A 23299-nucleotide genomic window follows, 5' to 3' on the forward strand; every position below is an offset into this window, starting at 1 on the left:
ATATTTTATATATATATATATATATATATATATATATATATATATATATATATATATATATATATATATATATATATTATGAATGAAAATAAGATTTTTTTTTGCATTATGCTGAAAATAATATCAGTCCAGTCAAAAAAGAGAAATATGTTAAATTTGGTTGCCTCATTCATCACAATGAACAAACTAGTAATTTCAAGTTGACTGTGTTGCATTGTGGGATACATAATTCCACACACTGTGCTCTATTATAGTCATCTTAGTATAAATCCCTCTGTTGTATTTCTCATTTGTAAGTCGCTTTGGAAAAATCTAATATATTTCCTCTGCATACTGTATGCTGCAGAAATCATGAGAGTAGTATGAAAGTATGCTATTCCAAACAGCCATGTTTCTTTTTCTAGACACACACTAAATTTGGTGTATTTTAAGGTGTTTTTTTTTCCCTGGACATCCAGAGGCTTCTGAGCAGGTGATATTTTAAAGGTCCCGTTCTTCATGATCCCATGTTTTAAACTTTAGTTAGTGTGTAATGTTGTTGTTAGATTATAAAAAATATCTGTAAAATTCTAAAGCTCAAAGTTCAATGCCAAGCGAGATATTTTATTTAACAGAATTCGCCTACAACGAACGACCAGTTTGGACTACGTCCCACTACTTCCTGCAGTAATGACGTCACTAAAACAGTTTTTTGACTAACCACCGCCCACAGGAATACACAAAAAAGGGGGCGTGGTCTTGTTGCGCTCAAGAGCTGCGTTTGTGTTTGTCGCCATGTCGTCGAAACGCTGTTATTTTCATCTCGGAGTCCAATCACCTTTGTTTGGCCTTCCCAGGGATGCTGTACGTGGAGATTAATGGTTACAATTTATGTTTAACTTGGTTCCCGAAAATTACAATCCACATGTAAAACTATGTGCAGCACATTTTGCTGAGGACAGCTTCCTCAATGTCAATCAGTTTAATGCCGGATTCGCACAAAGATTATTCTTGAAAGATGGAGCAGTTCCCTCTTTGTCTGGAGAAGGCGTTGTTTATGGACCACAACCGGTAAGTGTATTTTAATTTTTAAGTTGGTGCGTTTAACAGTTTCTGTAACTTATTACACAAAGGGCAACGCTGTTTAGCTTTGTTAACTAGATGTTAGGGATGTGCAAAAAAATCAAATGCGATTTTCATGCGTATCTCGTCAGTAAAAACGCTCCTGTGATTAGAAGTACATCTCCAGCACGTGCGTTCAGATCAGGATTGCCAGGTTTTCAAAAATCCTGCCCACTTGCTTCTCAAAACTTGTCCAAAACTAGCCCAATCGCGTTTCCAGGAGGGCAGCGCGCGCGCTCAGCTGCTGTCGAATCACAACACAGGAACCGCTGGCACAATCAGAACTCGTTACGTGTTTCTGAAGGAGGGACTTCATAGAACAAGGAAGTCATCAGCCCATTTTTATGACAGTGAAAACAGCGATATACAGATAGGTGAATTGTGTGAAAAATACTGTTTTTTTACACGCGAAACATGAACACATGTTATATTGCACACTGTAAACACAATCAAAGCTTCAAAAAAACACACGAAAAACGTGACCTTTAAGAAATAGTTTAAAAACCATTTCAGTGTTTTGTGTTTGCTTTATGGTTTGAAATGATCTAAAATGCAAGACATGATCCACTGAAATGCTTTAAAGAAAATAAAACACTAAAAGAAGAAGCTAAAATGAAATTTCCACTTAAACATCCATGACACCATTCTGGTATTACCCATATGTCATAGCACATGTTCAGACGGCTGCTCCTCACAGGTAGCGGTACTGGTTGAGTTTCCTCTGGCTGAGGGGAAATGCCGCAGGCCGCTGATAGGACGGTGTGGAGAGCTGCTGTTGCTGGTATGGAGCTATGACGCCCATGGCACTGTTCTTCTGCAGAAGGCTCAGAGAGGCTGAGTACGGGCCGGCGGGGCGTGTGTGCCGGCCGGAGGAGGAGGAACAGGAGGAAGCGGCTGAATTGTGCAGCTGGTCCACGGCCTGCGACACTGAGGCCAGGGCTGCAGATGCAGGGTATGCATACAGACTGGAGGCAGAGCCGAAGAGCGATGCTTCATGAAGCCTATAGGAGTGGGAGGGGCCTGTAGGAGGGTAGGTGGGCTGGCGTCTCAGGGATCCGCCCCCTGCACGGTCGTGGGATGACATCACTGATTGCTGCGCCTGTCGAATGAATCACAGAGTGAATCAAAAACATAAAGAATCACTGGATGACTTGATTGGAAAAAAGCTATATTAAAAAAATTTCTGCCATGAAACTTGAATGTTGCCATGAGATGTTGTGTTTCCTGTTGAAACAGTTAGTTGATCCAGATTCACTACCAGTCAAAGATACAATAATCATGATTTTATTTTTGTATTTATTTATTTTTTTAAACAAGTCTTTTATGTTTAAGGCTCCATTTATTTGATCAAAAATACAGTAAAACAGTAATAATATGAAATATTATTACAATTTAATTTAACTGTTTTTTAAAATATTTTAAATTGTAATTTAATTGTAATTTTCCACAAAAATATTAAGCATCAAAACGGTTTTCAACATTGATCATAATAAGACAGTAATAATGAAAAAATATTCAAATCAATATTTATTTTTATTGAAACCATGACACATTTTTTTCAGGATTCTTCACTTAATAGAGTTTTCAAATAACATTTATTTGAAATTAAAATGTTTTATAACATTATTAATGTCTTTAAATCTCACATTTGATTAATTGAATGCATCCTTGTTGAATAAATATTATTAATATTAATATTAGTATCAATTTAAAAAAAAACACACACACACACACACACACGAAAAAAAAACATACTTGACCCTAAACGTTTGACTTTAGATGACCTCAAAGCTAACAGATATTTCAAAAGTTTCAATCTGATGTCAGTGTGATGTGGACCTGTAGAGATGTACCTGGCTCAGGTTGAGAGGCTGAGATCTGTTTGATGCTGCTCTCTGATGTCGGTCGCTGGACTGTGAGGACGTTCCTTTCTTTGATTTTCCAGAACCATTAGTACGTTGCTCTAGAGGTACAGAAAAAAAATCTTTACAACCAAATCTGTACAACCATGACATTATCATATTACCATTTCAATATTTTCAATATTCAAAAACTTGATTTTATTCATTTAAAATGCGACAAAGTGAATCAATCATAACAGAGGGCACTTTCCTATAAACAGTTACAGCAACAAAAAAAATTCTGGTTAATTCTAAAATGGTCATTTAAAACGAACTGCGGCTGATTTTAGTGTGAGAAGCTTTGTTTATCATGAATGGACTTGAAGGGAAAAGGCTGGAGTGTAGAATGTGGTCCCTTTAATTAATCAAAGCTCGGTATTTAGATGATTAGAAGTCAGAATGAGTCTCACTGACCTCCTGACGCTCCATCCCAGAGCTGTGTTTTCACTGACGGCGGGACCACGGCTAGAGACTTGGAGTGTGTGTTGTTCTCAATGAAGTTGGGAAGGCATTTGGGGCTGAGAGGGGTGCTGGTGGACGAGTCCGAGTCCTGGGAGTCATGGACAGTCACACAGCTGATGACGTTTGTACGCTGGTTCACACTAAAGCTGCCACACAAGAGAAGAACCTAAGTCTTTAAACCAAGTCTCTTATACCCACCAAGGCTGTAAAAACAATGAAAAAAACCTGTTGCTAAATATTATAACCATTTAAAAGAACAGTTTTTTTTATATATATATATATATAATTTAAAATGTAATTTATTCTTGTGATACAAAGCTGAATTTTCAGCATCATAACTCCAATATTTAGAATCACATGATCCTTCAGAAATCATACTAATATGCTGATTTGGTGCTTAATAAATATTTCTTCTTCTTATCAATGTTGAAAACAATTTAATATTTTTGTGGAAACTGAGAAACATTGTTTTCGATAATATTTGCTGAATTGAAAATTCAAAAGAACAACATTTATTTGAAATATAATTTTTTGTCTTTATTGACACTTTGATCAGTTTAATGCATCCTTACTGAATAAAATGATACATTTTATTAATTTTATTTGATTGTTATTCATTTATTTGAATAAATCTTAATGACTCAAATGTGTATTTTTTTTTACTAAGATTACCCAATTAGTTTTAGTTTTTTTGTACATTTTGGAATTCATATAAATACCATATAGAAAAAAAAAAATAAACAAATGCAAAATTAAGATATTTCTACAAGAAAAATTATGTAGCATGAAATTAACTATATATACAAACATACACACACACACACAAACACACTACAACTAAAATAAAGAGTTCTGGTAGGGATGTGAAAGTGATGCCGCACCTTTCAGGAGGAAACTTCCTGTCGTCCTCGTCCTCAGTATCACTGTGGATGGTGATGATGCTGACAGCGGGGCTCGGCGTGTCCGAGATGATGATGGGCTGGGACACATCACCACAGTTGTGCGCTACTGAAGAAGTCGGCTGCTGGGAGGACGTGGGTCTGTGACAAAGACAGAAAACAGTACCATATTTTGGACAGTCTGACTTGAAATGTATATTTTCCAATCTATTATCCAGACACTTGTTTTCATGATAAATCTTGAAATGGTTGCTTGTTCTGAGACTCATTAACAGCGTTACCTGGCTCTGCTCTCAGCATGTCGACCCTTTGACCTCTTTACTCCACTCTGCTGTGTACGACTGCTGGCTGCCTTTGTGTGGGAGGGCTGTGTGCTCACGTTACACCCCTGTGCAGAGCCCTGCTGCGTCCCATCGCACTGACCTCCACGACCCCTGGCAGAGTGTATTAAATGCATGCTGTTTTGAGAATTGTAATTGATTATTAGCTACTTGCAATTTGTAAAATTCAGTTTTTATTGCAGCAGCACGTTGTCCTACATAACAGTTAGCAGCAACATAGTCACAGTGTCAATCTGCAAAGATTTCTAACGGGAACAGCTGGGTGCAATATTCCAGTTCATCACTTTTAAGTTATATTCACACTTAGTACATTTGCTAAATGCTTTTTCGTCATCAATGCAAGTACAACCTGAAGCTTTTAACACTGTAATCAGTGGGTGCAGGACACTAGTTCATTTATGTAAGTGAGTATAGCAAAATACAGCGAACTGTGAAATATTATACCCAAAAATTCTTCATACTGTAGACTACCAGTGAAATTGATAAAAAAAAAAAAAAAAAAAAAAAAAAAAATATATATATATATTAGGGACCTGACCATGTTTTGCTTAAGTGTTTCTTTCTTTAATTGCTAATGCAACCTTTTCACACAACAGACTGAACAAAATTAAGCATTGCTTGCTTGGTAACTGTTCAACAAAGTATTGATATTTGTGTAAATATCGTCATACTGACAGTTGTCTGAAGTTTTGGTTGATTCCATTACATATCAAGATGAATTAGTTCTGACACAGTTGAACTCTGAGTTCTTGTCATATTTTACTATCAATTTCTAAACTATAACAAATAAACTGTGATAATGTGAGAAATGTTAAAGGTGTCTGAATACATTTTGGTTTGACTGTGTATTTTATTTTACAGTGAAGACTATGCAGTGCTATTTTAAATTAGTTTCTGGACACCTACAAACTAAAAAAAAAGTAAACATTGTGTAAATAGCACAAATAAATAAATAGAACGAACATACAGTAAATATTAAACAATTTCAAACAGGGCCCACAATCTGCACCAGGGCCCCTCTAACCCCAGCTACGGCCCTGGGTTAAGGTACCAAGATGGAGCAATGCACTGCGTGTAGGAATTAAAAAAAGAAGGCATGTGGTTTAAAAGATGGCAAGTAAAATAAAAAGCATATCTGAATGCAATACAGTTTCATTATTATCCAGAGCGGCAAAAAAAATTGTGCAACCAAATCATGTTTTGCGCCAGTAACTGAAAAAGTTAGTCGCACAAGTGCCACCAGTGGAAAAGGTTAGTGTAGTTCCCTGATTACTAATGTGTTTTAATTAATACTAATATATTTGATTTTTAGGTGATATTTTTGACAGGTTTTTTGAGATTCACATTTAAAGCAAACCCCAGATACATTCATATTCAAGCACAGCACCATAGTAAAGCTTTTGCACAACTCCGACTTGATGGTTGAAAGAATTCAGGTTGGCAACAGAACCTGAAGTGTAAAGTGCTGTGGGTCAGTTCTGACCTCCAGCTGCTGTTCTGTTGGGTGGTGTTGTCCGAGAGCAGAGAGCCCATGGGTGAGTCGGACAGCACAGGCTGGCTGGGATTGTGCATGGTCATGCCTGACATCTGCTGCCATGAAGAGGGAATGAGGATCTGCTGGGTCCCTGCAGGCCAGCCCTGCTAAACACACACACACACACACACACACACACGAAGACAAATGAACAAAACCATTTAGTCAGAAACTCAAATCTACTTGCATTTCAGCAGCTCTATTCATTTAGTGCAACAAGGCCTGATCACACTCTGGTCACAAGCTTTATTGTCAAACACAGGTGAACCGTGATTCAGTAAACTAAATTATGACTATAAAGGTGAATTTTTGCGATCAAAGCAAGGCTTTTGTAATAAAATGGTGCTGGGCAGGTACGGTATAAATATGGATTACACACACACTAATATTTTGTCAATAATTGATTTTCATATCGTTCCGTTTTGCTCTTTTTGCGGTGAGTTTTGGTGTAAACAGGCCTTTGATGCACTTTGACTGACAGATGCATAATAAACACATTCAGCGTCTCAACCCTCAGTCTGTCTGCATTCGTTCTCTTCCTGTCATACGTGAAAAGCAGATCCTGTCCTAAAAGCTCTTAAAATCATGCATAACTTCATTTAAACAAATCAACACCGTGAGAAAGTCGATTTCAATTTTCATCTCAATTATGTTACTTGACCAAGGAGGTTATGTTAATCGTGAATCTTTGATGATTAAAGGGGAAACGGGAGTCAGAAAATCATAAGAGTTTGAGCAGATCAGTCGTTTATAAAGATAAGAATAGATGCTAAATTCACAAGAAAACAACAACTGCGCAGGGAATTTAAATCCAAAGCAAAACAAGTGACGAGTTACAGTTGACAGTCCATTTATCTGCATAGAGAGGAAATGATTGGTTAGCAGTGGAAGGAAAAAAGGAGAATGAGTCAATGGGGAGACATTTGTTGCCACAAGAGTGGGTCTGTGGAAAGAGAAATCATTTGGATTGCATAGAGTCAAGCAGCCATGCTTCACTGGATAGAGCCCTGGGGCCCAGAAGAGATGCAGCACGAGTCCAAGAGGAAAACCACCTTGTTAAATCATGATTGACAGGTGAGGAAAGAAGAAAAGAAAAGAAAAGAAACAGGGCAAAAGAGCAAATCACATCAATTCATTTGATAGCTTCAAATCACATCACGGAGTAACAGCAGTGTGGACAGAATTAACATTAGGGACCTGTGATGCTTTCGGTCAGAATCCCAGTCTGTGCATGTACATAAATGCACAAGTGAATGCTTCTATACATATCTGTAAACTTTTTCATAAATTATATTAAAAAAATTTTATTCAAAAATAATTGTTTTTTTACAAGTATTATTATTAAATTAAAACAGAATTTATAAAAATTGCATTATTATTATACAAAAATATTATTATTAAAATAGGATTTATTAAAAAATGAAACAAAAATAATGATAACTTAACAGCTTAAGTGAGCTAGATGATTCAGAACGCACTCTGGCTGATTCAGTGAGTCATTCCATTAAGAATTCATTTGGCTGATTCAACTGAGACTCTTTAAATTATTTATTAAAAGAACTGGTTCATAAGAGCCATATTGTGAATTACACTAGACTGGTCGCATAGTATTTTTGTATGCTGCCCATGAAAACAACTAAAGAGAAAAATATGTTTTCTTACAATTACTGTGTGGTACACTATCTTTTATAAAAACAAAAAAGGCAAAAGAAAAAGAGGGGCAGGAAGGAAGAAGAGAAGTAAGGCATCACACTGCAGGGCACAGGTTTACCAGCATGGTGGCACTCTGCTCCAGACCGCGGGAGCCCAAAGCCAGCGGCGTCATTCCCGCCACTGGAAGACGCAGGGAGGCCACCGTCAGCGGCGTGTTGCTGCTGCTATGGTTGGGGAAGGGATAGAGGGATGTGTGGAGGAACTGAGAATGGAGGAAAGGGTGGAGCGGTTACAAAACGATGGCTGAGCTGATGGAGAAAGTAACTCGCCAAGACTTTCCACCACGTCATTATTGTGAATGAAGAAAAACAATGTCAAATACAAAACAGATCAATATCATTTGGCAGTAAAGACAGCGACTCACTAACAGACCTGAAACATCCTGATTGCAACAACTTAACTGGTTTTGCTGAAATCTCAACCTTTTCTTTCAGGGGTTTCCTAAGTCACCGATTAAAAATGGCTGGTAAACAGAATAAATGCATGCCTTTGTTCTTTCTCTCAAATTCATTGTTATGAAAAGCTAAGACAGAAATCTTGGCTGAAAACTGGTAACACTCGGTTTGGGGTCAGTAAGATTTTTTAAAACACTTTCATTCAGCAAAGATGCATTAAAAATGAATCAGAAGTGACATTAAACTGTCTATTCAGAGAATCCTGAAAAAAATTGTATCATGGTTTCCAAAAAAGTATTAATCTACAAAATTGCTTTCAACATGAATAATAATAAGAAATATTTCTAGAGGAGCGAATCAGCATAATAGAATGATTTCTGAAGGATCACTGAAAATTCAATTTGCCATTTAAGGAATAAAAGTTGTCTTAAATTAAAATAACATTTAACAATATTCTTGTTTTTTACTGTATCACTGATTAAATAAATGCAGCCTTGGTGAGCATAAGAGACTTGTTTTAAAAGCATTTAAAAAAAATCTTACCAACCCTGAATTTTCAAAAGATAGCGTAAATAGAAACTGTAACTTCAACAGAGCAGATGACTCATTTTCAAAATTTGGTGTTTGTTAAGTGCAGCGTGCATGTGAACTGATCCTGGTTTAATCATATTTACTATAAATGCCAGCTGACTACAATATTTTCCTGGAAAGAGTCTGTGTTTACAGTTCATGATGCACCCACTCTGAATATCGGCTAATGAGATACAGACTCAAAAGGATTTTGACTCAATACTCATAAAGGCCAATGTGCTAACAGGGAGGAAATCACAAGAAAAGAGAAACAAGGATCATATAAAACAGTGTAAAGAGGAGAAACACATTCAGATAACACACAAACATGATGCCTACCTGTGTGAGCATGCTGGGCTGAATGTGTAGAGGCTGGGTGGACTGGTTCTGGGGCACTATGGGTACAGAGTTGTCCATTCTCACTGGATATCCAGCGTGTTTATTGGAGGTCTGCAGCCCTGGTGAATCAAACATGAGTGATTCAGTTCAAATGCACTTGGAAGCAGTAAGAGTCTAAAGGACAAAGCGGTGGGGTTGGGTAAAAGGGGTCGGGTACAGGCTCACCCTGGATGGTAGGAGGGCACACAATGAGGGTTTGCTGGAAGGGCTCAGTCTGGGCACACAGCTGAGTAGGGCGAGCCTGCAATGGCACACTCTGCTGAGCCAAGCCTGGTATATTTATAGTGGCCTGCTGGTACAGACCAGGCTGGTAGTTCAGTAAAGGGACGTTGCTGCTAAGAGAAAGGGACTGGCCACCCGAGGAGGCCATCTGGCAGTTATGGAAAGAGAGGGAGATTCTTAACAACATTGACTAAGCACAGAAACATCACTAAATACCTTAATATAGCATGCATACTATGCTTTAAAGCAATAGTTCATCTATTAATGACAATTCTAATGTTGTTTAAAGCAGCTCAGCCTCATGTTGTTTCAAACCTCTTTATGCAGACAACTCATGCATGACCACATCTGTCAAGCTCCCAAAAAAAACTAAATCAACCCCATATAAGCAGTTCATCCGACTTGTTCCAGATATTCCAGTGTTTTAACTAAAAGTATTAAAAATCATCTTTGGTAACTGAAATAAAGCTGAAATAAAATAAAATATAAATATTAGATCGAAAACCTAAAATTACATTCAAAACAGAAATGTGCCTTGGCAATTAACTGAAATACGTTTAAGTCTTAAAAAGCAAAATAAATAAACAAAAAACAAAAAATAAAATAAAAACATAAAAAGCATGTAACAAAATAAGAATATTTTGACTAAAATTAATTAAAGTCAAATTAAAATGAGAACTGAAAATATATAAATAAAATCTAATTAAAAAAATTTATAAATACTACACCAGCATACAAATAATATTAAAATAACAGCTATACTGCAAGTCTTCTGAAGTCATATGATAGCTTTGTGAGAAACAGACCAAAATTTTGGGAAATTTCGACTCCCTGATTCAATCATTCATTCACAGCAAATCATGATCATGAATCAACAGCAATTATATCTTGGAATATAGTGCTTGAGTTATACAGATAATTTTTTGTAGGAATTTTTCATAATTTTTTGAGATTTAACAGACATGACAATGACAATGTATGGAAAACAGCTACATCAAAAATTATTGTCCTTCACAGAAAAAAATTTTGGAGTGAGTAAATGATGACAGAACTGTCATTTTTTGGTGAACTATCTCTTTAAAACACACTTTAGTGATATTCTATCACATAATTCTATTCTTATTTTTACTAGGGCTGCTCCGATCACGATCGGCCGATTGTTAACTGAGAAGATGCACAAATAAACGCTGAAAATGAACTTGGATTTGCGCATCTTCTCAGTTAACAATGGCTCCGTGTAGTAACAGCTGCTCTATGTGAAATCACGCACCTGATGGAATTTACCGCTGATTAGAGAACCGGCTTTACTGATGAGATGCGCATAACGATCGGCCGATCGCGATCAGAGCAGCCCTAATTTTTACCACTACAAGCAACATACTGAATGCAAATGCATTACAAAAGAATTAACTTTCCATAATGCGTCTGTACAGTAGCACACACCTGACTGTGCTGATTGAGTTGACTGCTGAAGGTGACGGTGAGGTTGGCGGCTGCGCTGGGCGTGTTGTGGCTGGCAAACAGGTTCTTGTTGTTGTCGAAGGCAGTACACCTGCGCTTACAGATCTCCATGTTTTGGAAGCAGGACTTCACACTACAAAACAAGAGAGGAGTACAGGGAGAGATGTAGTGTTAATTTCATCACCTATTTTTAAATTAGTCTTAGTCTATGTCTTGTGCCAAATGTCCTTGTTAGTTTTAGTCATATTTAGTCATTCACATATCTTTTTTTGTTAGTCAAGTTTTAGTCGACTAAAAGTCTCATCATTTTAGTCAAGTTTTAGTCTAATAAAAGTCTTTTAATTTTAGTCTAGTTTAAGTAAAAAATTGTTTATCTTTTTTTAAAATAACACATTATTACTGAGATTATTACTGATAAACATTTCAGTAAAAAAAAGTGTTTCACATATCTCAAACATTGGTTAGTTGTCATAATTACCTGACAAAATACACTTGTTGAATGATTTTTGTTTCAACAATAATGCATGTTAATTTAGTCTTAGTCAGCGTTTTTGGACAGTGGTGCAGTCTTGTCATCGTTTCATCTTAGTCAAGAAAAAAAAGGTCGTTGATTGAACATATTTCGTCTCGTCTGACGAAATTAACACTAGATAGATGTGTCTACTATATCTACATTATATGTAGATCAGTGGTCTCAAACTCAATTCCTGGAGGGCTACAGCTCTGCAGAGTTTAGCTCCAACCAGCTCCAGCTCACACCTGCTTGGAAGTTTCTAGTAATCCTGAAGAGTTTGATTAGCTGGATCAGGTGTGTTTGATTAGGGTTGGAGATAAACTGTGCAGAGCTGTGGCCCTCCAGGAATTGAGTTTGAGACCAGTGATGTAGATAATCAACAAATAAACAACAGGGCCTACTGTGAGCTGTGTGGGAAGTGAAGAAGGTGAGCCATCGTCACAAACGGGTGGTTGAGGGTCTTGGTAGGCGTGATCCGCTTGTCTGCGTCTAGAGTTAGCATTTTCTTCAGCAGGTCAATGAACTCCCTCCGATCAGCCTTCTCTGCCAAAATATCTGTGCCCTCCAGGTTAGTCATGTTCACCTGGAGTGTGAGAAAGAACTAATTTAAACCAGGCAATAAAAAATAAAGAATAAATAAATAAATAATCAAAGACGTCATGTGACATAAGGAAGTATTTAAAAGTCTGCCCTATTTTTTAGGTCAATATTAAAAAAAAACACAGTGGCATTGATCCAGTTTACTTAGGTTAATATGTTACAGTGAGTCTACTCATAATGTTAGTCAAGGTTTCAATCATAATGAAGAAAAAGAACCTAGAAAAACCTAACAGGCTGTTTAGCAGCTGTACCTGAAAACCAAGGTATTGAATATTCAAGGCAACCTATTATGCCCCTTTCTACAAGATGCAAAATAAGTCTCTGATGTGTATGTGAAGTTTTAGCTCAAAATACATAAAAGATGATTTTTTATAGCTTGTTGAAATTGTCACTTTTAGGGTATGAGCCAAAACGTGCCATTTTTTGTGTTTGTCAGTAATGTCAGACTGCTGCTTCTCACTCAGGGCGGGGCCTATGCTAATAGGGCAGAGACTGTCACAAATGGGCGGGACTTTCCCTAGTATGACATCAATTTAGGGAGAAATCTGGAACCGTTCGTTTGGAAAGACTGTTTATGATTTATTGGGATTTTAAAAAAATTAGTGGGTGGATTTTTACCGTTATAGGCTGGTTGTTTTCACACACTGTGGCCACACAGCTGTGTTCAAAAACCTTATAAAAGGGATTCTTGCATAATAGGTAACCTTTAAATAGGCACTGATATGTATACTAGGGCTGGGACAATAAATCGATGCATCGCGATTCATGGATTGATTCTGAGGTTTTTGGAATGCATCATGATTCTCTCTCGAATCAAATCTGAGCTTAGTTTTTAACAGCAGATGGCACACTCAAATTCTCATGAAGAAGAGCACTAATGCATTTGGCTAATTAATGTAAGTGTTTAAATATACTTGCACGACGGCTTTTTTGATGCGAGATTAATGTAAACAGCCCACTGTGAACATCAAATGCGCTTCACCTTTTCAAACTTTATGAATGATTATTTTAGGTTCAAGTGGTGTGTAAGGAACTGGCAGCAAGCAGAATAGAGCTATTATAAAGCACACAGTGCCATCTGCAGCTAAAAACTAAGCTCAGAATCAAGTGAAAATCAAGAGAGAATCGCAATGCCTTCAAAAATTCTCAGAATCGATGCAGAATCATTTCTCGATTCGTGATACATCGATTTATTGTCCTAGCCCTAATATATACTACTGTTCAAAAGTTTGGCTTGAGTAATGTTTTTGAAAGAAGTCGCTTATGCTCACCAAGGCTGCATTTATTTGATAAAAAATGAATAAAAACAGCAATGCTGTAAAATATTACTACAATTTAAAAGAACTGTAACTGTCCACATTTGACTTGTATTTCTTTTAGCATTCTTTTATGAATATAAATTTAAAAGAACGGCATTTATGTGAAATAACATTTTAAATGTCTTTTCTGTAACTTCTGACCAATTTAATGCATCCTTATAAATAATAGAATTGATTTATATATATATATATCTTTTGAACAGTCGTGTATTTTCAGCCAAGACTTCTGTCTTATTCATCTCAACAACATCACAAAGAATCTGAAAAATAAGTATTTATTCTGTCACCACCAATTTTTAACGGCAAAGAACCTCTTAAAAAATGGATGAGATTTCATTCTTTCTGAATAACATAACATTATATATATATATATATATATATATATATATATATATAACACATTTATATTTTACCTCATTAGTTTTGAATCCTGTCTGTAAACATTTATTCTATCATTTGTATCAGTGAGTTCTTCACACATTATTGTACACACAACACTACCTGCATCATGTCGTCGAGGCAGTTGAAAATGTACTTGCGAGCCTCTTTGGACTTTATCCCAAACTCTGCTTCGTGCTCTGCGGGGGTCTAAAAACAGAAACACATCAGTGAGGAAAGCGTTTTATTATCCATTGACAGCTGATGCCTTAGAACATAAAATAGACAGCAGTGCTTTAAGCGAGGCATGCCTTGAGTCTCCAGAGAGGGTAACTGGAGTCTGGGCCTCTGTGGAAGAAACGGCTGCTTTTAGTGCCGGCGCTCAGGAGATACTCAGCTGGCAAACCTTGAGTCTGGGAAATGTACCGAATCTGCAGGCATATATACATGAAATGTAGATTATACACTCATTCTTCACAGATGGACACATTGTGGACAGTTGTATGCAGCCAAGTAGTGTATGCAGAGAAAGGTAACTAGTTAAGATTATTTGCTAGCAATAAACTAATATATCAGCCAATATTGTCAGTTTTAAGAATAATGCCACTGGCATGGCTTTTCAGCAGATGTGTTAGCGACCCCTTGTTTCACTTACCAAATCTACTGATAGCAATCTCAATTGAATTTGGAATAAAACTAATTGATTTAGCACAGAACTGATTAAATTCAGACAAAACAAAACCTTATTACTGACCTGATCATATTCTGAGGCTCCCGGATACAAAGGCCAGCCCAGAAACAATTCAGCAATGACACAACCTAGTGACCACATGTCAATGGCCTCACAGAACGGAAGGCCCAGAATGATCTCAGGAGCTCTGCACCACAACAGACAAAGGAAAATAAAGTGAATTAATAAATTAACTTCATTGCACTGACAGGTTTTCTTATGAGGTGTATAAGACTTGGACTATGACAGGTAGAGAGATATATGAGATACATATAATTTACTATAAACAAATTATTTAGGGATGAAGGATATATCAGTAAAAGACAGATATACTAATATCTGATTATTATTCAAATCTAATGGCAATTTTTTATTTGTGTCATTTCCAAAAAGAGTGAATTTTTTTTTTTTTAGAACAAATATCAAATAGTTTTCATAAAGTAATACTTGAAAAAAAGGTTAAGTTAAAAAAAGTCTAAGGTTTTCACTGACAACAAGTTGGTTAAGTTACATTAAATATTCATATTTTAAAACCTAACTGCTCCACTGCTTTTTAACCATTAAACAAAAACAATTCAATAGAATTCTTTCAAAAGAATTTCTCCTTTTTAATGGCACTTTTTTTAGATTCATTTACACCACCTACATTTTTTCACACACTTCTAAACCCCCAGAAAATATCAAAATGATATGAGGTACATATTATTGGCAGAATGACAGGTAGAGACATATTGATATTTGACAATTTTAAGATCACAATCCAATGCATATTTTCAATTTCTGCAGTTTCCAAGATGAGATAAAACAGTATTTCAGTGCATTTTTTATTTTTATTTTGAGCTTATCTTTATTTCTAGCCATGTTATCAATAAAATATATTATATACCATATATCAGTATTACAAAAATTATGATCAGCCATTGAAAAATGTATATTAGCTGACAATTAGACACACAGTGGCAAAAAAATCTTTAAAACCTTTAATCACATTTTGTTGAAAAAAGTGGGCAAATATTACAAAGTCTAGACGTGCAACGTCAGTAGAGACGGAGACATTTTCCAACAGAATAAAGTCTTTAATTAAAGCAAAAGTTGTTTCAACAAAATACTGACAGAAGGGGTGATCCTTTTTCCAGCTCAGTGATTTTTATTAGTATTAGTATTTTATATCTTTCACTTGGATGTTATAAGCTGCACTGAGTAAATACAGTTGGATGAAACAAAAACTGTGTCTGTCTTCACTTCAGGCTGAAAGGCAACAAAATGTGATTATTTTAAAGGGGGGTGATTCTTTAATACATATACCCACTGTATTCCCAATTTTATAAATTGTTAGGAACATTTGATCAATATTGGTAGCCATTAATATGAGAAAAGAACAGCTATTTATGAATAAATACAACTTTGGAAGCATGTAAAACTCTGTATCTGTATAAAATCCTAAAACTAAATTTCTGCCAAATGCCTAAATGTAAATATAAAACTGTATTAGGCTTTAAGAGAGTTTTACATACATATAATAGTTTTTAAACATATAATAGTATCATAATAATATCGAGTTAACTAATTTAAATTCATGTCTGTAACATTAAGATAATTCTCTTGCATTTGCTTTAATCTGTTCAGAATTTCTGTACACTGTTACAGTGCATAAATGTAAACGTACATCCATTTGTCCATTCCTTTTGACATCAAATATTCCTTACCGGTAGTATCTAGACTGCAGGTAGGTGGAGCACACCGCCTTCGAGACGTGACTCGCTGAACCGAAGTCGATGACTTTGACTCTGTAGGGCTGTCTGATGGGGTCCACCAGCATGATGTTCTCAGGCTTCAGATCAGCGTGGATGAGACCCAAACTCTTCAGCTTCATCAGCGCTGTGGCAACCTGCTGCAGGACCGGCCGGATACACTTGAGGAGCAGCGGGCTGAACTTGCTGTGCTTGAGGAAGTCGTAGAGGTTCTGCTCCAGCATCTCAAACACCAGACACGTGTGGTTCTTGTGCTGGAAGCACTCGTAAGAGCGCACAAAATTGAACTCGTCTGCATTCTCTGAGCTCAGACGGCTGAGGATGCTCACCTTTAATGGGACAGGATTGAGTTTTTCCCAATATCGTGCAGCCCTAATTGTGACTGTGTATATTACAATTGCAAGCATCATATCTCACAACTTCGACTGTATATCTCACAATTAAAAGTTTTTCTCATAAGAAATTGTATGTCACACAACTGATATTTGTGACTTCATACCTCCAACTGTAATGTGACTATTTCTCTAAATTGCACCTTTATAGCCTAACTAAAACGGTTTCCCATAATTGCAACTGTATATTGTTTTATAAAACTGTATTTTTTTGTTTTACTGCAGCTGTATATCTAACAATTCTGACTAATTCTCATAACTGCACCTTTATATCTCTTAATATCTCTTATTTATTTCTTGTTTGTCATTTACAGCATTTTATCACAAAAACACAATGACTGGGAAAGGTTTTTATACTGGTTAATAACTGCTCACCTCTATTTGACCCTGGCGGGCATATGACGGATGATTCTTGAGAATCTTTATGGCCATGATCTCATTAGTCCCACGCTTCCAGCATTTCGCGACCTGTCCGAATGTTCCCCGGCCGAGGAACTCCAGAACCTCGTAGCTGTTGGAGACGGAGCAGAGGATCTCGTGCTGCACCAGCTGGTAGTCGCCCTCACTGTGGGAGTTGCTGCTTTTGGTGGTGGACGTGGAATGAGCGATGGACTGAGCCGTGGCATTGCCTCCACCTCCAGCCACACGGTTGGGGAGCACAGGAGCCGACAGCTCCTCCAAAATCTGCACACTGTCGCTGCTGTCAACCTCCTCGCTCTTCCGCTTCAGACTGCCCTGCTTCTGATTGCCCTCACATCTCAGAGAGGTGGAGCCCACATCTTTTCCACGTTGACTGGATGTGGATGATGAGGAGGAGGAGGATGAAGGCTCTGGGACGCTGCCGGTGCTGTCTGCAGCACGTAGCACTGTCTGTTCCCGCGAGCCTCCAGAAGAAGGAAAGACCAGGCTGGAGGAGTTGTAATTGGGGTTGAATCCAGATGTGGAAGGGGAGGAGCCATTCAGCTGGTTCGGGCTGTGCTGGTAGTAGTTGCTCTCACTTGACTGGCTGCTCACGCTCCATGCATGGTTTTCTAACTTCAGTTTCTTGGAGCGGGACATGCCACTGGAGGACACGGAGGGAGAGGAAAACACCTGCATTTGAGAAGACATGCCTAGAAAAGATCAAGTGAAAATGATCATTTTTTTAACCTGGCTTGATCAATTTAATTAATTTAAAAACCTTTTACAAACCATTATGAATTTTTGGGGAAACAAATATAAATAAACTTTCTTAGGGTTACTTAATTTGATTGAACAAAAAGACAATAAGACAAAACTTATGCTACAATGGATTTAATTTGATTGACAAAAGTTGATTGTGGCAGGGGAGGCGTGGTTTAGCGAAGTCTGCAACGGGAGAACGAGTGAAGAGACGAGCGGCGGTAAGTGGTTCAGGTGAGAAACAAGTAACAGCTGGATCTCGTTGCAGTGATTGGCGTGGGGAACCATTTAAGGAGCGCGACAGCTGGCGAAGTACGAGAGAGACGGGGACTCGTGCTCGACCGAGAAGGCTGCGAAAACAGACAGTAAAGTGAAAGCTGCGAAGTGCGCACACATGCCGCGACTGTTTCTTTGTTTTATTTTTGGTTTTGTAAATAAAGCTTCTCACGAGCCCCGTACGCCGACCCTGGTCTCCTTCCTTTACCCCAACCTTGAAGATCATTACACTGGTGCCGAAACCCGGGACGAAGGAGAGCATCCGCCATGCAGACTCCGTCAGCCACATTGATCAAATGTTAATGTTTTAAAACCAATCAAAACTAATGGACCCTTTTCAGATTTCTGGGTTTCTCAGCAGCGGAAGACGTCATAGTTGGGTTAACTTGAAGAGCAGTGGATCTGACAGTACCACAAATATATTTTTTGCATTCCCATTTGCTCAAATAGCAAAAGAAAAACTCTACTACAGTGTTTTTGTGAGTTTCAATAAAAGGAAAAAAATTGAAAGAGACTGATAACGGCAGTCAGAAGAGAGAACAATGTGAAATTTACCATCCCTCCCATAGACGCTGCATTAAGAAAAACCCTTGCATTAACGTTAACTGTTTTTTTTTGTAACTTGATGCAAAGGTGATATAATACAAATAATATTGTTATAAATGTAGATAATAAAATTGAAAAAAAACACAAATATGAAAAACTTTCGACAACTTAACTCAATCTGAGTCCTTAGCCATCTTCAAGAATCGGCTAAAAACACATCTCTTCCATCCTTATTTGACCTCTAACTCTAGCAATCTCTATTCTAATTCTATTCATGTCTCTGAGTGTGTGAACTTTTAATTCGGCAATAAAAATGTTTATTAAGAGATGCACTCAAGTCACTGTCTGTATGGCTGAAATTATAAATTTTTTAAATAACTAATTTCATAAAATAATGTCCATATACAACTTAATTTTTTTTCCACAATATTATGCAGTTATGCAAATATCTTAGGTTTTCTTTAGGGTAACTTCATTTGACTTCAAGTATTAAAGGTGCAGGTTGTAGGACCTGCCACGAGAGGGCGCACTATCAAAACAATAACAATCGCGTGGTTTGATGACGCTAAGAAGGAGAGTGGAATGATGGGATGTGTTGTCTTCTACCCAAGCGCTGGCGGGCATCACTCAGACGGAAAGATAAATCATGGATTTAACGTGAGTTCAACGATTTGCGCGAGTAGATTACATACAAAGTCAATGCAAAGACGCGATCAGACTATGGATCAGACGCGTCCTCGCGTGGGTCTAGAGACGCGATGCCCCGCGTTTGACGTGTATGCTCCATAATACTAATCTGGTTGATCGTTATAATAGCATATGTTTTCTGTAAAGATACGAATCAAAACAACTCACCTGTCGAGTAAAACACAAGCGAGATCAGCATCTCTTTCTAGTTGAAGTTTGTCGCGAAGCTACTTCCGCATTTGTCCACGACACTGTTGTCATGTGGTTTCTACGTCAGTAAAGGCGGTAACAAAGGGTAACTAACGTCATTGACAGGCGACTGCACTGCCCCGTGTCACTGTTTAGAATGGGAATTTTCTCATGATTTTCAAGTAGTTGAAAACATTAGAGATATTGTTAGTTATCAGCTGGACAAAATATATAACACTAGCCTAGTGGTTTTGGGATATTTTACTGCAAATATCTTACAAATTGTACCTTTAAGTTCAGGTTTTTCATTGATAAGTTGGTTATAGGTTCAAAATATTAATATTTAAGTTGCTATTAAATATTAATATTTTAAAACATAACTGCACTGCTTATTAATTAAATAAATAAAAAATATGCTAAATTACCAGTCAACATGTTTTTTCCAAGAATTACACGTTTTCAATGACATTTTTCAGTTACTTTTATTAGATTTTTTTTCACTTAGCCATTTAGATATAATTAGAATATATATCTAATTATATAGATAAAATAGATATAAAACAACTTATTTCGCACTTTTAGCCCCTATAATAATATTAGAATGACTTTTAATTCAAAAAATGAAAACATCATCATAAAAGACATGTCACATGTAATTGTAATCACTGTTCTATATTATAGATCAGTGATTGTAATGCATTTCTGAATTCCTGAATAGACCCAGACAAAGCCGAGAACAACAACTCAGTTTCCATAGCAACCGCTCTAGGTGCTGATCCAGGCTGGTTGCTATAGAAATGGATGTAGCCAGTTAATTGGGAGAGGTTGTCATGGCAACGGTTGCTACTGTGTCATAAAAAAAAGAGGTGCGGCGGAGACAAATGTTTCACAAACAAACTATTCATCTTTCACTGTGACAGTCAAACATGTATTAACATGTACTTACATTAGCAGCCAACACAAACCGAGACTGAGTGTCAAACACAACCTGACGCGCTGTAATACATACAACGCTTCACACACCCGCACATCGACTGTCATTGTGCAGTATTACATCTTTGCAGCTCACCTGCTTTGTGTTTAACTCCTCAGCTTGACACTTGCTTCTCATTTCTCCTTTTAGGCCTCATTGTTTTCTCTTTTATATATATATATATATATAGAGAGAGAGAGAGAGAGAGAGAGAAATGTCCCTCCGTAAAAACGTTCCTTTATTCGAACCGACGAGCTTCCGGGTGTCTAATACTGTTAGACACAGTCCAACGCGTAGTCAATAACATCGTTACACATTAATATTCTGCAAGAGCAGGGCACATAATCACGACTGAGACCTGGAGAGTAATGTAGGACATTAAACCAACAGACTCCACTTCCGGGGTGTGAGATCGAGCGCTGATTGGCCGAACGCGTGTCACGTGATGCATAAATCTGCGATCCAGTCTTTTTTTTTTTTTTTGCGTTTTATTTTTTCTCTTCCAAAAGCAAACATACATAGATACTTAACATCAAACAGAACATACACAAAAAGGGGGATACATATAACATAGATATACATCATGGACGGTAAAAAAAATAATTGTACAATAACATTTTTATATGAAGGATGTTTTTATACATTTCTTGTTCCTAGTAATTAAAATCAATGGGTCATAAAATATTTTGAGTTATTTACAAAAAAAAAACTTAAAGGAGGGAGTAATGGACATTATTTCTGATTTATGTAAATGGACCTTCCCAAGAAGAATTATCACCTTCAAAGTGTTATCAACTACATCTGATCCAGTATTACAATTAAAAAAAATGATCATAGATTCATCTCTTTTAATTCTTTTATAAAATATATCAAAAAACAGTTAAGATACCTGCTTCCAAAAGTCTTCAGAATATGTACAATTACAAAATAAATGTTTTATTTTCTAAATTACAAAAATAACATTTTGGTGAGACATCTTTTCTAAACTTGTTAATAAATGTGTCACAAGGATTGTACTTATGCAGTATCTTAAAATGTATTTCCTTTGCCTTATTTGGCAGTAAAAGTTTATTAGTTGCCGACAATATTTTCTCAGGGGAAATTGTTTCCACTTTATGAGTGCTTTTGGATAACAGGTGACATCACGAGTTAGACATTTTCTAATATGCGAGTTATTACACTTAATATCCATGATATTAATACCTCCAATAACAAGATTTGGAATTTGTCAGACAGCTGATTTATACCGGAGATGTACTTTCACAAGATAATGCAATTTAGGGGAAATGCCAGCGATTTTCCGCATTTTGTGTTCGTATGTAAAAGTTCTTCAATTTTTTATTTTTTTAAAGTGGTATAAATATAAAATTACATACATTATATAAATTTTGAATAATTAGTATTTGCATGTGTATAACAGTTTTAGGGTATTTTTATAAACTTTTTTTTAAGTTAAAGTTAAGGAGCTTAGGAGTGTTCAAAAGCAATTTCATCACATACACATTTATATAGAGCATATATAACCAGCAGTGAAATGTAAGTCAGGTCCGCTCCATGGACAGTGCAATTATTAAAACTGAATTGGTTTGCAGCTGACATTGCATTACCATCTTCTGTCAAATGGCAAGAACTGGATTTGAATCACACACGAAGGACTGCTTTCTTTAACAGAATATTATTTATTCAAAATGTAAACAACATGACTATCTCTGATAACACACCCCTCTAAAGGAAAGGATATCGATCAACATTGTTCATGGAGGTGCTGAAAAAAATATTACTGCTAGAATTCGGGGACATCAGAACACTTGAATTTGGGAGACCAGAACATACTGGTACAAAGAGAGCATTAATTTCCTACCAGTCCGAATGAGCAGCGATACGACCATTCTGACCCAGAAAGAGATGTTTTGCAGTGCATGTAAGTCTCCGCAAACTGGACTTAGACTTGCGAGTTTTGATGTGAATTGTTTGTGCAAATCAAAGTACTTGTCCTAATGAACACAACCAAAGATCTCACATTACAACAGGGAAGGTAAGAATTTAATGCATATTCGCCTGCTTTATAACAAAAATGTAATTGATATTTCTTAAGAATTATTGCATAAATCACAACCCTTGCAAAGAAAAGAAGTGCTGTGTATCAAGAAAGCCAAGTAGTCCTGACAATACTATATATTGCACAAAAACAATTTATAGTGTTACATGGCCTGAAAAAAAAAATGCTTTTCTTTTGGCCAACAGTGACCCCCTCTGAAAGAAAGTTAATGTACACTTGGAGCGCTGCATCACAGACAAACAAAAGACAAATAAATCATTTTACATCTTGTCTTTCCTTGCCTAACTGGTTTTTACGGTTGGCGTAGCGCAAGCGAGCACAAATGCATTTAAGAACAAATTTCTATTGGTAAAGCATGTTTACAGTTGAGCCATTTCTATTAAATAAAAGAGTGATTTTCATCACAGCAATAATTTCTGTCACACTTCAGAAATGATTTTGTGTCGTTTTTAAGGAAAGATTGGGCTTTTTCTCTTTCAATCGTAAAAACTCTGTGCCCTATATGCACAGATTCTAAAATCTTAAAGATCAATGTGAAACGTGAAAAACAACAAACGCTGATTCAGGCCCTAAAAAAGCCCACTTGGATTAATTTCACAGTCATATGAAGTTGGCTTCTTCTGGGAATTGGGTAGAAAGGTAAAAAATTTGCTTTTTTTAATTTTATTTCCTTAGATGTTAATGAAATCATCATTTCACGTGACCTTGCTCTTTAGGTGGCTGTTA

General features: G+C 36.7%; 1 protein-coding gene across 4 annotated transcripts; it reads right to left on the reverse strand.

Moving 5' to 3' along the window:
- Positions 1-1351: 1351 nt before the first annotated feature.
- Positions 1352-20701, reverse strand: LOC132129204 (homeodomain-interacting protein kinase 1-like). Of its 4 annotated transcripts, none has more exons than XM_059540711.1 (17): positions 20611-20701; positions 17058-17794; positions 16246-16619; positions 14564-14687; positions 14121-14240; positions 13933-14019; positions 11914-12095; positions 10981-11131; positions 9481-9685; positions 9256-9374; positions 8010-8153; positions 6188-6342; positions 4645-4797; positions 4346-4504; positions 3417-3610; positions 2955-3064; positions 1352-2200 (listed from the first exon to the last, which is right to left on the reverse strand). In XM_059540711.1, exons 2-17 carry the CDS (start codon positions 17790-17792, stop codon positions 1793-1795), a joined length of 3420 nt encoding a protein of 1139 aa, XP_059396694.1. In that variant the 5' UTR covers positions 17793-17794; positions 20611-20701; the 3' UTR covers positions 1352-1792. The 4 variants fall into 4 exon arrangements, with proteins under 4 accessions (XP_059396694.1, XP_059396693.1, XP_059396696.1 ...); XM_059540710.1 differs by having other exon boundaries at positions 6188-6345; XM_059540713.1 differs by lacking the exon at positions 8010-8153.
- Positions 20702-23299: the final 2598 nt, after the last annotated feature.

The sequence above is a fragment of the Carassius carassius genome, chromosome 46 (genome assembly GCF_963082965.1).
Source record: "Carassius carassius chromosome 46, fCarCar2.1, whole genome shotgun sequence".
Classification (NCBI taxonomy): Eukaryota; Metazoa; Chordata; class Actinopteri; order Cypriniformes; family Cyprinidae; genus Carassius; species Carassius carassius.

Bases quoted from the DNA above. Each gene is read 5' to 3' on its own strand.
- LOC132129204 (XM_059540710.1), bottom strand. From the start codon at position 17,792: ATGTCTTCTCAAATGCAGGTGTTTTCCTCTCCCTCCGTGTCCTCCAGT. The intron at 14,241-14,563 runs GTCAGTAATAAG...ATATGCCTGCAG, and splicing joins GAGCCTCAGAATATGATCAG to ATTCGGTACATTTCCCAGAC. The intron at 3,611-4,345 runs GTGCGGCATCAC...CTTGTGTGGCAG, and splicing joins AGGAAGTTTCCTCCTGAAAG to CTTTAGTGTGAACCAGCGTA.